The sequence below is a fragment of the Cervus canadensis genome, chromosome 12 (genome assembly GCF_019320065.1).
Source record: "Cervus canadensis isolate Bull #8, Minnesota chromosome 12, ASM1932006v1, whole genome shotgun sequence".
Classification (NCBI taxonomy): Eukaryota; Metazoa; Chordata; class Mammalia; order Artiodactyla; family Cervidae; genus Cervus; species Cervus canadensis.
Window position 1 is genome coordinate 3,770,990 of NC_057397.1, and position 15,322 is coordinate 3,786,311.

The 15,322-nt window shown below is 51.7% G+C and overlaps 1 protein-coding gene across 2 annotated transcripts in view; it reads right to left on the reverse strand.

Annotated features, from left to right (window-relative positions):
• ZFAT (zinc finger and AT-hook domain containing) overlaps positions 1 to 14,118 on the reverse strand; it is a 140,759-nt gene extending 126,641 nt beyond the window's left edge. For both annotated transcript variants that reach the window (XM_043483276.1, XM_043483275.1), the window contains exon 1: positions 13,944 to 14,118. In XM_043483276.1, the coding sequence (XP_043339211.1) occupies positions 13,944 to 14,118 (175 nt within the window). The remainder of the gene's footprint in view (positions 1 to 13,943) is intronic.
• Between the last annotated feature and the right edge of the window lie 1,204 nt (positions 14,119 to 15,322).

A 15,322-nucleotide genomic window follows, 5' to 3' on the forward strand; every position in this document is an offset into this window, starting at 1 on the left:
AGGGGACAGGCTTGTCGGGCTGCAGCCCCAAACGGGAAGAACTCTTCATCTACCAAAATAACAACAAAGCCACTCTTGTCATTTTTTCATAGTAGGCGCATATGGAAAAAAAAGGATCTCATAGCCTGAAATATAAGCATAATTATGTTGTCAACTAATTCTGATGAAGATGCTATAATTTGGCTGCGTTTTTAGGTTCAATTACTGTGCACTCATCCTTATCAAAAGGACTCGGGAGGGGAAATGGCGTGTTCAGCACAAGGAAAGTCACAGAAGTCTGGAGCTTGAGTACACAATTTCTGTGATTTTTTGCCAGTTTGTAACCAGCTACTCTGCACTGTTAAGATGAAAAATCTTAAAATAACCGCGTCAACAAGTCCTCATTTCTGAACCCTGATTTGCAAACACTCCCAGCCTGGAAGAGCTGGGTCCTGCCTGTGACCTCTGACCCCCCACCTGCTCGCCCTGCCTGGGGACCAGAGACGAATGAGTGAGGGCCTCTGTCCACTCCTCCCAGAAGAAGGTCCCAACCTAGACGGGCCTGCAGTCCGGTGGGGGGAGGGTGGGCCCCTGGGAGCTCCCCTGGGCGCTGACGGGTCACGGTTACGGGCTGGCCAGGCCCCCCGCCCCCGCCTTTGCAATTGTGCAGCCCCTGTGTTGGCTGGAGCTGGTTCGCTCCTGACGGACCCTTCCCCACCTCTTGGGCCCCCAAGGAAACCGGCAAAGGAGGTGGGCGCAGACGAGCTGAAGTTGCGGGCTCCGGCCAGCTCCCAGCACATCCAGCCCGGCCCACAGTCAAGGAGAACTCTGCTGCTGTCCTGAGTAAGGGCATCTCCTGTAGGGATGGGCAGAGCATAGCAGGATGCAGGCGTTCCAGGTCTCCCGGCCCTCGGAGCCCCCTTTTAAAATCACTGTTATTGATTATTACAGGAGTCACAGGGTGAAGTTGTGGAACAGTCGGATAACACAGAAGCATGCGGGGTAGAGACAACACCTGACCATCCCCTGGGAAGGAGAGCATCCCAGAGCATGGGGCTTCTGCTGTGCATCCGGGAGGGAAAGAGGTAGGGGCACCCCACGCACATGCCCCCGACGCCCCCCGGGGGGCTCCCAGCACCCTGGGGCCTCTTCCCTCCCTCCACCCCCAGTGCTGGGCTCCCCACAGAGGAGGGAGACGCAATATCGGGTGTCACAGACAGGGACCCCAAGCATAAACTCCAAAGTCGTTGTCTTACAGAAGCAGCGTTAGCAGCGGCCCCACGTCTGAGAGGTCTCTGCGTCCCGCAGGGCTGGAGTGAGGCAGCTCCCGGGTGGGGCAGCAGGGGTTCAGTCCAGGCCCCTGCCCACCTCTGGGAGGAGGCAGGGATCAGCCCCAGGACCCCCCACACCACCTACCACACCACCTGCCGCCGGAGCCCCGCCAGACCCAGAGTCACCCATCCTCCTCTCAGCCACGCTGCCGCTAGGAAAACAGGAGGGCTAGACAAATGTCAGGTGAACTGATGGCTACAAATAGCCTAAATATTTATTGATAACCATAAGGAGACAAAACGCTCATTACCAGACTATGAGATTTCTCTATTTAAAAACTATAGTGTAAAAAAAAGTTCTCTTCCTTCCTCTCCTCAATCAGTATGTCATGCTCTGCTTTTTAACCGTCTTTTACTTGGATTGATCAACTTTAAATAAAGAGAGTTCAACAGACAAAACTAACATCCTATTAAACTGCCGACCTCATGAAAAGTCAGATGGCAGATTCTTTGGGAGTTAGGTTTTTATCTTCCTGTTGTTCACTTGCCCTTAAGTTATTAAATTCGTAAGAGCTGGCAGCATCCCAACAGGAGCAGAAACAGTAACACGAAGCCAGACTGCTGTCACATCCAAGGTAGGGAACAAACCCTCATATTGTGCAGCTCACTACAATCGAAAATACTTTTTCCCTTTATCTTCAGAAAAGGAGGCCCGGGCTTGATCAAAATGCTCTCCTTCCATTTAGTCTGTTCTGCACAACTTTTAACGAGCTGTGGATATGCCTAATATAACATCATCATAGCCATCGCACCTTCTGAGAACTCGCTGTAACCAAAATAAAGGAATTCAAAGAGGAAGAAGGAGAAGAGTCGGAAGTTTAAATCAATCACACCCTCACCATGAGGTGGCAGCATGCAAGGCTCAGGCCAGGTGTGTCTAATCTGCACGACACTCCCGTGAAATGGGTTTCATTATCGTATTTCCTCAACTCTAAGACAGCATCTATCTTCAGACGCATGGATACTTTACAATACGACTAAAAGATGACTAAAATGCTACCAAGTAAACTAAGGCATGTCTTATCACATCAACTGTAGGACACCTCCTGATGTTAGAGATATTAAAATGTGAGTCTTTCAATCAATGAAACGCAGAGACATTCCCAGGTTCCAATGGAGATGCAGCATGAGCTGAGGGCCTGGGAGGCTGGACTCCCAACAACCCCTGCTCGTCCCCTGGAAGGCCCCACATCCCCACTCGGCACCCCCAACACACACACTTGCCTGGGGGCCCTGCCTCTGGGCTCACCTCCATGACAGCACTTCAAACTCTGCTTTCAAGAGAAGCTTGAAAAGCTGACAAAACCTTCCCTGAGGGCCACACTCCCTGTCACCTCTCATCCTGATGAGCAGGGTGGCTGCGAGCCCGCAAGGCACCTCTGTGAGAAAGGGAAAAGGGCGCCATTTCCTAAAGACATTAGCTCCCCCTGTCAGACAGTGGTCACGGCGTACTGATTTTGTGAGAACAAGATACTTTACTACCACTTGCAGAAAACTGTCATGATGAATATACGAATCCACGGCATGAAATGATGCCCTTAGATATGCTACTCTTGTGCAGTGTGCAACCTGCACAGCTGTACACAGCGGCCCTGACGAGTTGGCCACTAAGGTATTACTCTCCCATGTTACTGATGAAGCAGCTGTAACTTGCCCCAGCAGATCAAGTTCCGGCCTATATGTTTTCAAAACTACTCAGTCAACACATAAGGAACTTTAAAAAATCAGGTAGAAACACAGGTCAGGGCCAATGGGACCCTGTGAGGAACACAAGAAGCCTTGGGCCCCACCCTATACCCAGCTTTGTGGCTACAGAGACATTTCTAAGAATTAAGCACAACTAAGAGTAACTACAGCACAAAGGGAACTTGACTCCCTGTGTGTTTATTTTGTGCAATTTACAAGAGCAACTCCCTTCAGGGAGCAGAAAGCTAGGAAATGAGAATGCCAGATGCAGGGCCACCAACCCACCAGAACACACACTTAATGCCTCCACACGGCTTGGCAACAGGTCTGAAGCAGGGAACAGAGAACCACCACATGCAGTGGATCAGCTTTCCTTGGCAAGAAAAAAAAAGTTTACCAGCACACAGAGTAAACCCAGGCAGGCCCTTCAGGCCAGAGTGCGCATCATACACGCGCCAGCAGCACCCTCTGGTGGCCGGTCTGAGCACTACACCCACCATTCCTGGGATGAAGCCATTCCCAAGACCGGCAGACAAGACCCTCATGAAAATACAGCGAACACTCCGAGTCCTAACTCCGCCGGATGCCATCCTTGGTCCGCCACCCACTTCATTTTCACGTTAACCCAGTGAGGGAGGGGCGGCTCTCCCCACTGGTAAGCGAGTACACTGAGCCCTGGGAGCGGACTCCGAGGTCACCAACAGCGGGCAGCACAGTGAGCTGAGGCCCAAACCTGGCCCTGGACTGCCCTGGGCCCCGCAGCCCTGCGCCCCGGCACGCGGACCCGGCCTCCTGGGCCTCCACGCCCACACCTGCTGGGCGTCTGCTGGAGCCGCAGGGCGCTCCCAGCTCGCTGACCGACCCCTCCAAGGCACCGCCGCACCCGAAGCAGCAGGAAGGGTGCCCACCTGAGTCAGGACCTGGATCCCCCGCTCCCCACCTCCACGGTGGCGGGCGGAGTCTGCCTAAGCCTCTGAGCCTTTTGAGGTCCTAGTGAGAAGTGGCCTTCGAATGGCTTAAAATGGAACCTGCTCTCCGAGCCTCACCCAGAGGCTCATTTACAGAGACACAGAGCCGCCTGGACAGAACCCAGGGTATGCGGGCAGCCCCAGCCAGCGCCTGCTGCCCCCACGGCCTGGAGGGGCCCCAAAAGGCACTTGCCTTCCCACCTGCCACCTCCACCCCCAAGATGCCGCCCCCAGCTCTGAGGTTCAGTGGGCGGAAGTTCCAATAAATGCATGCCCTCATTTGTGGTATTATTACCATGCAGCTCATGAAATGCTGATGAGCACGCCAACTTCCATAGCCCACAAAGTTAACATTTCTATTAGATGCAAAGGAGATAGCCCCTGGGTGTTCCTTTGTTGAAAGTGGATTAAGAAATAAAATGAGAAATGCTAAGTATCAGCTATAATTAAGCCTAGGCTGAACAGTGGCATTATAATTTTATGCATACGCATTTCTTCCACGTTGAAACTTGGCATAATTTTTTTAAAGTTATTTTTAAGCACTCTCAAAGTGAGAGCCCTGGGCAATAGAGTCTACTCACATTTATCATAATCACAGCTGAAGAGCAGCCCTGGGGCCCTTTCCGTGGGAAAGCACCACAAATAATTTGATGTAAACAGAAACCGCGTCCCCATCACCCAGTTTTCTGAGTGGCGGCACTATGCCCGCCCCAGCAGATATGGGGGAGGCTCCAAGGAGGTGGGAGCCCGCACGGGGACCCCTGACATCACCACTCCCCTTATGCAAGTCACCGAGGTGGCCCCAGAACTCCCAGGCCGACCACCACGTCTCCGGGTCATTTCCACGGGGTAAACAAGATGCGCAAAGTGCTCTCCAGTTCTAGTGTATCTGTGGGCTCCGCAATGCCCATGGCCGCCGCCACCAGGCCTCTGAGTTTCTGGTCGGGGGGTTTGTTGATCTAGTTTATTTGGGTTCCTTTGTTGGGGGAGGGGGGGGACCGTCAGTCTTAACGTTGGAAGGTGACGGGCCGCCTGGCGCCTGCTTCAGCACTGGGCCTTGGGATGGAGGCTTCGGGCTCAGACCCCGCTGTGGCTACTTCTGCGTGGCTGGAGGAGCTTCTCCCTTGACGAACCCACACGTCCTTGGCTAGAAACCCACAGAGACCACTGCAGCCGCCCTGCTGACCTTACGAGGACCGACGGTGAGGGGCAGGGGTCAATCACGCGGAGGGAACACCGGCAAAGGGCTGCTCCACGTGCCACAGGCGCAGAGCAGAACCGGGCAGGGCAGGGCAGACGGGCTTGCACACACAACCCAGGGGGCAGGTGGACGAGCCTCAGCACACACACCGTTCCCGGACGTGCAGATGGCCAGTGTACGGACACTGCCTCTCGTGGAGAAACACACAGACGTGAGGCTCCGCGAGGGCTGCCCCTTAGACCACCAGGGCTCAAGAGGCCCAATACCCCCGGCCAGGCCCGCGCCGTCCACAGGAATAAGACCACTGGTGTGATTCCAGGTTTTTCAAGCAGCTGCATTAAAATGAAACAAGGAAAATTAATTCTAATACTACGCTTTGTTACCCCAGTATATCCAAATATTATCCTTTCCCTTGTAATCCATGAGATTAGAAACGGATGAGAGAGTTCAACACTCTTTTTTTATTGTGGTTGCTATACTAAGTATTCACAGTCTGGTGTGTGTTTTCCACTTACAAGCACGTGACAGTTTGGCCTAGAACACAAATCTACTCTCACGTTCTCTCCAGGACTCCAGCAGCTTTTTCACTGCAGACTAGAGAAATGTGGTTTGCAGGGCCCACTCCCTGGCAGCCAGTGGGATGGGAGAGGGCCTCCAGCACCCCAAAATCTTTGAGGACCCGCAGACTTAGGAAAATGGAGACAAGGAATTAGGAAGCTTAGACCACGTCGACCAGAACTCCTGTCCACACTGTTAAGAAACAGGAGCTATGAACACGGCAGGGGAAGAGAGGGTGGGGTGAGCTGAGGAAGGAGCGTTGACGAAGACTCTCAGGAGTAACGCAGACAGCCAGTGGGGGGCTGCTGCAGAGCTTGGGAGCTGACCCCGGCGCTCTGCGAGGACCTGCAGCGGTGGGGCGGGTATGTGTGTAAGTACAACCAGCTCACGCTGTTCTACAGCAGAAACCAACACAACGTTGTAAAGCAATCAGCCTCCAATGAAAGAAAAACAGAGGCTGAAGACGGGGACCTTTTCATTTATTATCATGACACAGGCCTTAGAAGCTGGCTGTCTGCTCTGGGCTCCTGAGGTCATAATCAAAGGAGATAAAAAAACAGCCCGACAGGAACTGTGGGAAACACACAAATTCAATGGCAAATTTGAAATACCTGCTCTACTTATCATGAAAGCCTGTGACTGGTCTCAGTTACAAAGCATTGTGAACTCGACAATTAATTCCAGAAGAAAGAACTGCCCTCTAATACTCAGATGTGTCTAAGGTCTGCTCAAATTCCAGAGCAGAGCTTTAAATTTAAGCAAGAGCCACAGGGAAAAGAATTTTCCAAACCCCACCAGCCACCCAGCTCCAGGCCACCAGAATCATCTGGTCCTTTCTGCCTGGTAACGAACACAGGAAGTAAGCAGCAGGTGTTCTCTCCACATACCTGGGTCATTCAGTTTTTTACTGGGGAAAAAAGAAATTTTCAACTTAGTCACACAATTCAGCATTTAATGAATGCCTAGTATGTACCACATACTATGTATGCTAAGCACATTTTAAAATGAGTAAGATACAAACTCCAGAAACATAAATAAATAATTCTGTTTTGTTCATGAAAACAATCTAAAATGACTGTGGTTTTGTTTGTGGCCCAAATTCATAGACTCCTCCTTTAGAAGGGACAGAGTCCAGTCTTCCAGCCAGTGCCCTACACTCCCCTTATTAGTTGAGCAGCTACCTCTCTGTCTCCCGTCCCATCACTTCATGGCAAATAGATGGGGACACAATGGAAACAGTGACAGACTTTATTTTCTTGGACTCCAAAATCACTGCACATGGTATCTGTAGCCATGAAATTACAAGACACTTGCTCCTCAGAAGAAAAGCAACGACCAATCTAGATAGCATATTAAAAAGCAGAGACGTTACTTTGCCAACAAAGGTCCATCTAGTCAAAGCTATGGTTTCTCCAGTGGTCATGTACAAATGTGAGAGCTGGACAATAAAGAAATCTGAGCAGCAAAGAACTGATGTCTTCAAACTGTGGTGCTGGAGAAGACTCTTGAGAGCCCCTGGGACAGCTAGGAGATCCAACCAGTCTATCCTAAAGGAAATCAACCCTGAATATTCATTGGAAGGACTGATGCCAAAGCTGAAGCTCCAATACTGTGGCCACCTGATGTGAAGAGCTGACTCACTGGAAAAGATCCTGATACTGGGAAAGGTTGAAGGCAGGAGGAGAAGGGGACGACAGAGGATGAGATGGTTGGGCGGCATCACCGAGGATGAGATGGTTGGGCGGCATCACAGACTCAATGGACATGAGTTTGAGTATACTCCTAGAGATGGTGTAGGATCGGAAAGCCTGGCATGATGCAGTCCATGGGGTCACAAAGAGTCGGACACGACTGAGCGTCTGAACAACCACAACCACTCTGCTTACGAGGCAGGGAACTTGAGAAGGTCGGGCAGCCCGTCCTCCGCCCTGATCCGGCTCCAGCCAGTGCAGCCTCGGGGTGACCCTGGCAAGACCAGTCCTTCCCACTGCATCTGATCAGGCTACCCAGTGGCCCCTGGTCTCCTCCCCTGGAGGCCCAGCATCCCAGGCCCTCCGTCGTGCCTGACATCCACACGGGCGGCTGCCCCTCTGTAGACAAGGGTGTGTCCCGAGCTCCTGTCCTTTCCCACACATGACCCCGAGGGGGCGACAGAGGGCAAAGGAAAACTCTGGTTCTGAGCTGCCCGAAATTCTGGAGATGATCACACTAAGTGAGGGAAGTCAGACTGAAAAAGACAACTATCATACCATAGTGATTCAGGGGGGAAAACACACATGAACTTATTTAAAAAACAGACTCACAGACTAGAGAACCGCCTCATGGTTACTAAAGGGAAAGGTCGGGGGGAAAGGGAATAAACCGGGAGTCTGGGATCGACATGTACACACCACTGTGTTTAAACAGATAACCAAACAAGGACCTGCTATACAGCGCAGGGAACTCTGCTCAGGGTTCTGTAATAACCAAGTGGGAAAAGAATTTGAAAGAGAATAGATACACGTACAACTAAATCACTACGCTGTATACCTAAAACTAACACAATATTGTAAATCAACTGTAGTCCAATATAAAAAAATTTTTTTAATCATAAAAAAAAATTCTGCAAAGTGGAGAGGGCTGCTTTCTGATCACCAAACTTTAAAAAAAAAATTCAGAACATAGTTTTAGCTTTAACCTCAGTTTCTCAGAGAGACTTTTCTGAAACCCCCTTCAATACAAATTACGTCTCCATTACTTTCTCTTGCCCACTCCCCCACCACCCTCCACTTTCAAGCAGTTTCCCCAATTTGTAATCATGTATTTGGTGGTGTGTTTATTTGTTTAACCTCTGTCTCCTCTAAAAGATATAAACTCCAAAAACATCAATGTCACTTAATTCAAAATCAGTTAAAAGCTTAAAGAGAAAAAAAAGCAAAGCTTAAAGAGATCAATGAGGTTAACAAACATATTTATTTCTAAACAGAAATGCTGCAATTCCTTTGTCAGAAGGACTAGAACATTTCCAGAATGTTCACCTTAGAACCCCTGAGAAGAACGTTAACCAAGGCACTCAACTCCTGCTCCCTAGAGAAACACCCAAGATCCAGGGCTGGGGGAGAAGGAGCGGCTCAGGGTGGGACAGCCTGCGGCCAACCCAGAACCCCCAAAACCCGCAACTTCACTGGCCCTCTGACTCCTGCCCAGGGATGGCTAAGTGTGGCCACGTGGCCCTCCTGAAAATTGTGGACCATGGCCGTGTGTACAGAGCCTGGAGAGGTTCGTGGCCCTGTGCCAGTTCGGTTCATCACTGTTCTTGCCCCTAAAAAGAAACATGGACGAAGAACGGCTGGTCTCCGTGTTAAAGCCCGATCAGCCATCAGTCCCACAGGCCTTCCTCTGCTCCACGTCTCTAAACCTGCCCCAACCTCCATTCCCACGGCCGCCGCCGCACCATGACAGCACCTAACACCGGGTCTCGCTCCTGCCGGCGTTTCTGCCCCTCCAAAGGACGTCCTCCTGTTTATTCTTTATAAGCTCGAGAATAACTAGAAAGCTACAGTAATTCAGACAGTGTGATGTGGACCGAGGATAAACAAACAGATCAATGGAACAGACTTAAGAGCTCAGAAATGGACCCACATGCTTTTTCAACAAAAGGACCGAGGTGACTAAGGGCTGGGCTAGGGGCACCTGCGCCCCACCCCTCAAGCCCTCAGTTCTCGGGACTTAGTTCCATCATGACGTCTGGCACCATCTCCCAAAGGATCCGCTTTCCACTGCTAGGACTGCATGAGACCCTCAAGAGGAGTCGGTGAGTCACATCTGACTCTGCATTCTCGCTTCCCCGCACAAAGTTTTGCACAAACATTTGGGTGAACCAGGGAATCTGCTTAGAAGAAAGAAGGGAGGGAAGGAGAGGAGGGAGGGAGTACCCTACAGAGCAAGGCAGTGGTGGTGGCCCCTGAAGGAGAGGCCTGCTGGCAGAGATGGGAAGAAAACATTCAACAGGAAGAAGGATAGGACACCCTACAGGGAGTCCTGGGGCCGACTTACAAAGCCCTCCAAGTTGCCAGGACATCCAGGACCCCCATTTTCCAGAATGCTACTCCCAAAACCCCCTGCGCCTTGGCTCCAGATGCTGTAACTGATCTGGTCCTCTCAACCCCCTACACCCACAACGAGGCCAGCAGCTGCCTCTGAAGCTGCTCCCCACCCTTCCATCCTGCCTTGGTCCTGACCCGGTGGGGGCACAAAGGTGCTGGATTCCAGAATTAAGCAATTTGCAGCTCCCTTTGTTACATGATTTAAAAGAAGAAAAGTCTGTTACCCCATTTAAAGTCTTTTTTTTTTCCTATTAATATGCCAAGCATGATCTGCTTGTGAAAGCTGCTCAGTCGTGTCCAACACTTTGTGATCCAGTCCACGGAATTCTCCAGGCCAGGATACTGGAGTGGGTAGCCTTTCCCTTCTCCAGAGGATCTTCCCGACCCAGGGATTGAACCCAGGTCTCCCACATTGCAGATGCATTCTTTACCAGATGAGCCACAAGGGAAGCCCAAGAATATTGGAGTGGGTAGTCTATCCCTTCTCCAGGGGATCTTGCCAACCCAGGAATCAAACCGGGGTCTCCTGCATTGCAGGGGGATTCTTTACCAGCTGAGCTCTGGGGGAAGCCCCTATCATCTGCTTATAAGCTGTGCCCCCCGCAGAGGCCCAGGCTGGAGCTCTGGTCAGGGAACTTGATCTCACATGCCACAACTAAGGGTCCACGTGCCACAGTGAAGATCCAAAATCGCGCATGCCACAACTAAGACCCAGCACAGTCAAACGAAGGAAAATAAATTTTTTAAAGGTGACTCCACTAAAAAAAAAAAAAAAAAAGACTGTAAGTTCAAACCTGTAGTAAGTTTTTAATACCAGATTTTTTTTTTTTTTTCTTAAAAAAAAAAATCAGTCAACATCTGTCACACTTTTCCAACCACAAGGTTTTCAAGAAGCAAGTGGGTGACAGAGCACTCGGCCACAGGGCAGGAGACTGGGTCTGGGTGAAAGGGATGAAGAGCAGAACCACCAGCCTCCAGGGCACCGGGACCGGGTGGGCCGGACTGCATCTCCTGCAGATGCAGGCGCGGATCCCAAGAGTTACGTGACTCCTCTCAGGTCAGGAATCTGGTGAGAGCAGAACCCAGGCCCCAGAGCACGTGTTCATTCCACCCTCCAGGCCGTTCCTGCCCTTAAAGTTGACACCTGCCCTTGAGAAATTGCAAAGAAAGTGAAAGTTTAACGGGATAAACAGTTGAGAACAAAAAGAAAACTTAACTCCAGGCTAAATCCCTTCTACATAATTAAACCGGCCCCTCTCACTGGGGAGGTTTGCATAAGCAGCCTGCATGAAACTGTCTATAAAAGGAAATGCAATTACGGGAGAGTCTTTTTAATATATCTAATTCCTGACTGCCCTTGCCTTAGGCAGAAACTTAATTCTACTGAAGGAGAGCTGTCTTTGAAAAGCTGTTAGGTAAACTGTAAGGTAACGCAGGAATCACTGTTCTACCAGGACTGAGAAGGGAGCAGCGTGGTGACAGACAGATCTCCAGTTCAAGGCAGCGCCCATCATGGCGGGCCCACCACCGAGAAGCTGCCCCTTAAGAGACCAAATGCGATTCCACATTGTCCTTCATTGTACACACTCTCCTGCCGTAACCCAACAACCAAGCAAAACAGGAGACTCTTTTCAGTAATTAGAGATGGCAAGTTAACAGCAAGATATTCTAAAACATGATCTCTGTCACTTACAGCTGAAAACTCAAGGAAACTACAACAATGTCCAGGATTGTTTTTAGAAACTGTTAGGTAAACTCCAGAAGAGAAGTGGGCAGTGCATGCCATGTATCTATACTTGGGAGAAGGCAAGCACTAAACAAAGACAGTTCAGTAGGGAAGATCAGGTCCGACTCCACAGCGGATCTGTTCCTTCTACTTTAACCTTTGTATTGTATTGCTTTTGCTGCCAGTTGAGAAATGTTGCCTACAGCCTGAAATATACAGGATGGCCCCTTCTCAAGGCTCTGCCTTTAAAGTACAACACTTTTCCATTCATACAGGTAAAAACTTGCAGAACAGAGAATAACATTTGTCTTGGAGGTTTATAGCAATATTGTGGCCAGACCTAGGAGCACAGCGGCAAGCACTAAGGATTCAGACACCAAGAAGTCTGCACCAACCAACCACGCCCCCTCTCCCCTTTCAGGATAAAAGAAGCCTGAATTCTAACTCAGGTACAATAGTGCTTTGGGACACTGGTCCATCACCTTCACAAGCTGCGGGCTTTCCAAATAAAGTCACTGTTCCCTGCCCCAGCGATTCATCTCTCGATTTACTGACCCTTCATGTGGCAAGCAGTACGGGTTTTGGACTCAGTAACATCATTAATGTCAGAAAGCATGCCTGGCATAGTTCACAGCTCCTGAGGATCTGGGTCTGCTCCATCATCACATACACACACACACTTTACTGTACTGGCTCTCCCTGTCAGAATCTGACACAGTGGTACGAGGGCAGGACCAAGGGTCCAAGGGCTCTTTACTCATCCGTGCCTGGCATGTAGAGAGTAGTATCACCAATGCTTCAACTGAAGAATCCATGAAACGTGCCCCTGGGGTTTGGGCACCAAATACCATACATAAGCTCAAATGCCTTCTGCAACCCTCAGTATGGGCGACACTCAGTGTAACTGCTTCAACATGGTTATAGGCTCAGAAGTTGATCCTGGAGGGGCCAGTGTTGAGAGTAAGCCCTATGACACTAAGAGTTAACTACTTGGTCATGTCCAACTATTAGGGACCCCACCGACTGTAGCCCATCAGGCTCCTCTGTCCATGGGATTTTCCAGGCAAGACTACTGGAATGGGTTGCCATTCCCTTCTCCAGAGGATCTTCCCGACCCAGGGATGGAACCCCGGTCTCCTGCACTGCCCTTCCCGACCCAGGGATCGAACCCGGGTCTCCTGTACTGTAGGTAGATTTTCCAGTCTGAGTCACCATATGACACCAAGCTTATATCAGTATTTCTTAAGTCACCGGGCTCTGCCAGGGAACCAGGCTGGAAGGGGCAGGAGGTGGTCAGTGCAGCCAGGCATTCACTCTTCCCATCGCTAAAGGTGCCCTACAGCACTCACTGGAGGCCAGGCACTTGAACTTCCAGGAGCCAGAAGTACAGCCGGGCAGGCACCCCGAGTCTGGATTTCATCCCAAGCTGGAGGAAGTTGATTTTTAAAGCCTCAGTTCTGCCATTTCCAAACTGTATGAAGTTGACCTCTCTGAACTTTTGTCCCTCGTCAGTAAACGACATACAAATTAGAACTGTTGGTAGAAAGTGAGCAGCAGAAAGCACGAGGTCAGTGCCCCAGTGCAGACGCTTCTTAATCCCGCAGGAAGGAGCCCCAGGCTCAGCGCCAAGGGGCTCGGGCCAGGTGTTAAGAAGATCCATCCTGCTCTTGCGCCCAGGGGCAGAAAGGCTGCGTCCCCCCGCCCGGAAAGCCAGAGACGGACGGCTGCCTGGAGGAGGTGGCATTTCAGCTTAACTTTAACGGGTGAGGACCAAAGGGCCCGCAGGGCTAGGCGGCAGGTAGGGGATAAATTACAGTTTATCACAGGATGTTACAGGGTTACCGGCAGCCAGAACGCTAATAATCTCAGGCGTTTATGGCTCCCTCTTCAGGACACCACGAAACTTCCCTTCAGCAGCTCGGTGGAACCCTGTCCCGTCAACATATCCTGCCCAAGGAACTTGGGTCTGAATGAGCTACCCAGTTCACGGAGGAGGAAACAGGGCAGGCAAGAAGGAGGCAGAGCGGCCAGAGTCGGCGGCGCGGGGATTCGAACATCCCGCCCGCCGGCACGCCTGCGCTCGGTCGCTGGCGCGCGCCCCGGCCCCACCCGTTGCCCTGGAAACGGCCCCGCGCACGCGCGCGCGCACAGCCTTCCCTCGCTCGTTCTTCCGCTAGCATCCTCGTTACTTTTTTTCTCAATAAAAACCCGAGGCGGCGGGATACTGCCAACACCGAACGTGCCGTCGAAGGACGCCGCTACGTCCGCTCTCCGCCCGGGGCCGCGGATCCCTCCGCCGCCCAGCGGCCCGCGCGCTCCTTCTCGACTCCGAGCTCGCAACGGCTTCCCGCGCGCCGCGCCGCGCCCCACCCCCACCCCTTCCCCACCCCAACCCCCAGCCCGGCTCACCTGCCGCCCGCGTCTCCATGGCAACGCCCCCGCCGCGGAGGGAAAAAAAAGCGTCGGGCTCTTCCGGGCCCCCTCCCGCGCCGACCGAGAAGGCGGGGCGCCCCGCTGATGCTTCGCTTTTTATTTTTATTTTTTTAAGAAAAGAGCCGGCGCGGTTATGGCGAATCTGCGGCATTCAACATGGCGGATGGAGTCTTCGCCCTCCTCTTCCCGGGGCGCTGACGTCGGCGTCGCGGACGTCAGGCTCGGATGACCCTCCCCGCCAGCGGCGAGAGCGGCCGGGCTGGGCCGGGCTACTGCGCATGCGCTGACTCGGCGGCCAGGCTTAGCCATCCGGTTCGGCGGATCCACCGGCTCCGCGTTTTGAGCCTCTCCTGGAAGAGGGCTCACGGGAGGCCGGGAGTGAGGACTGCAGAAGCGCGAGTCTATCCTATTCTGCCCGGAGCCGTCGTCTGCATGCCAGCCCCATCCTTGGACCGCACCGGGCTGGACGAGGAAGGAGAGTTTCAGCGCTCTTATCCCAGTTCTCAGCGATTTGACTTTTCTTGGCTTTCATTTATTTTCTAATTTGTCAATCGGGCGGTCACAGCCGACCTCGCTCGCTCTCTTTCCAAGGTTGCACTGTTTGCAGATGCTTTCCGCTAGGAGTCAGTTCATTTCCTCGCTCAGTCGTGTCCGACTGTGCACTGCAGCACGCCAGGCCTCCCTGTTCGTCACCAACTCCCGGAGTTTACGCAAACTCCTGTCCATCGAGTCGGTGATGCCATCCAACCATCTCATCCTCTGTTGTCCCCTTCTCCTCCCGCCTTCAATCTTTCCCAGCATCAGGGTCTTTTCCAGTGAGTGAGTACTTCTCATCAAGTGGCCAGAGGATTGGAGTTTCAGCTTAGATTTAGTCTTACAGGTAGAATTCAGCCGCTGGAACCCCCTCAACCGAGCGCATGCCTTCTCTCCGCGCTCCACACTGTCTTGCAGAAAGTGTTGGCTGGCTGTGAGCCCGCCACCCCATCACTTACCCCTCTCCCTGAATCTGGCTTGCAGTCTTCTTTCTGCAAGTCGCAGTATCTGCTTGAGTTGTAATGACCTCGTTTTCCTTTTCGTTCTACCACTCCCTTCAGATCTCTGCTCAAATGACATATTGTAGCGGGCCCTGCCGGGCCACCCCAATCAAAGGAACCTTCCTAAGTCACTTTCTGTTTTCTCCATAGGATCTATTGCTGTCTGACATTAATTTATCCCGATTTCGTCCTGGTCACCCCTTTGGCCACCAAAACTAGAAACAGCCTGACAGTGATTTATTAAATTAATGAGTTCCTATTGCTTTTATTTAAAGGTTAGCTTCTGTTTATAGCAAATGTCTTTCATTTATGGTAGTAATC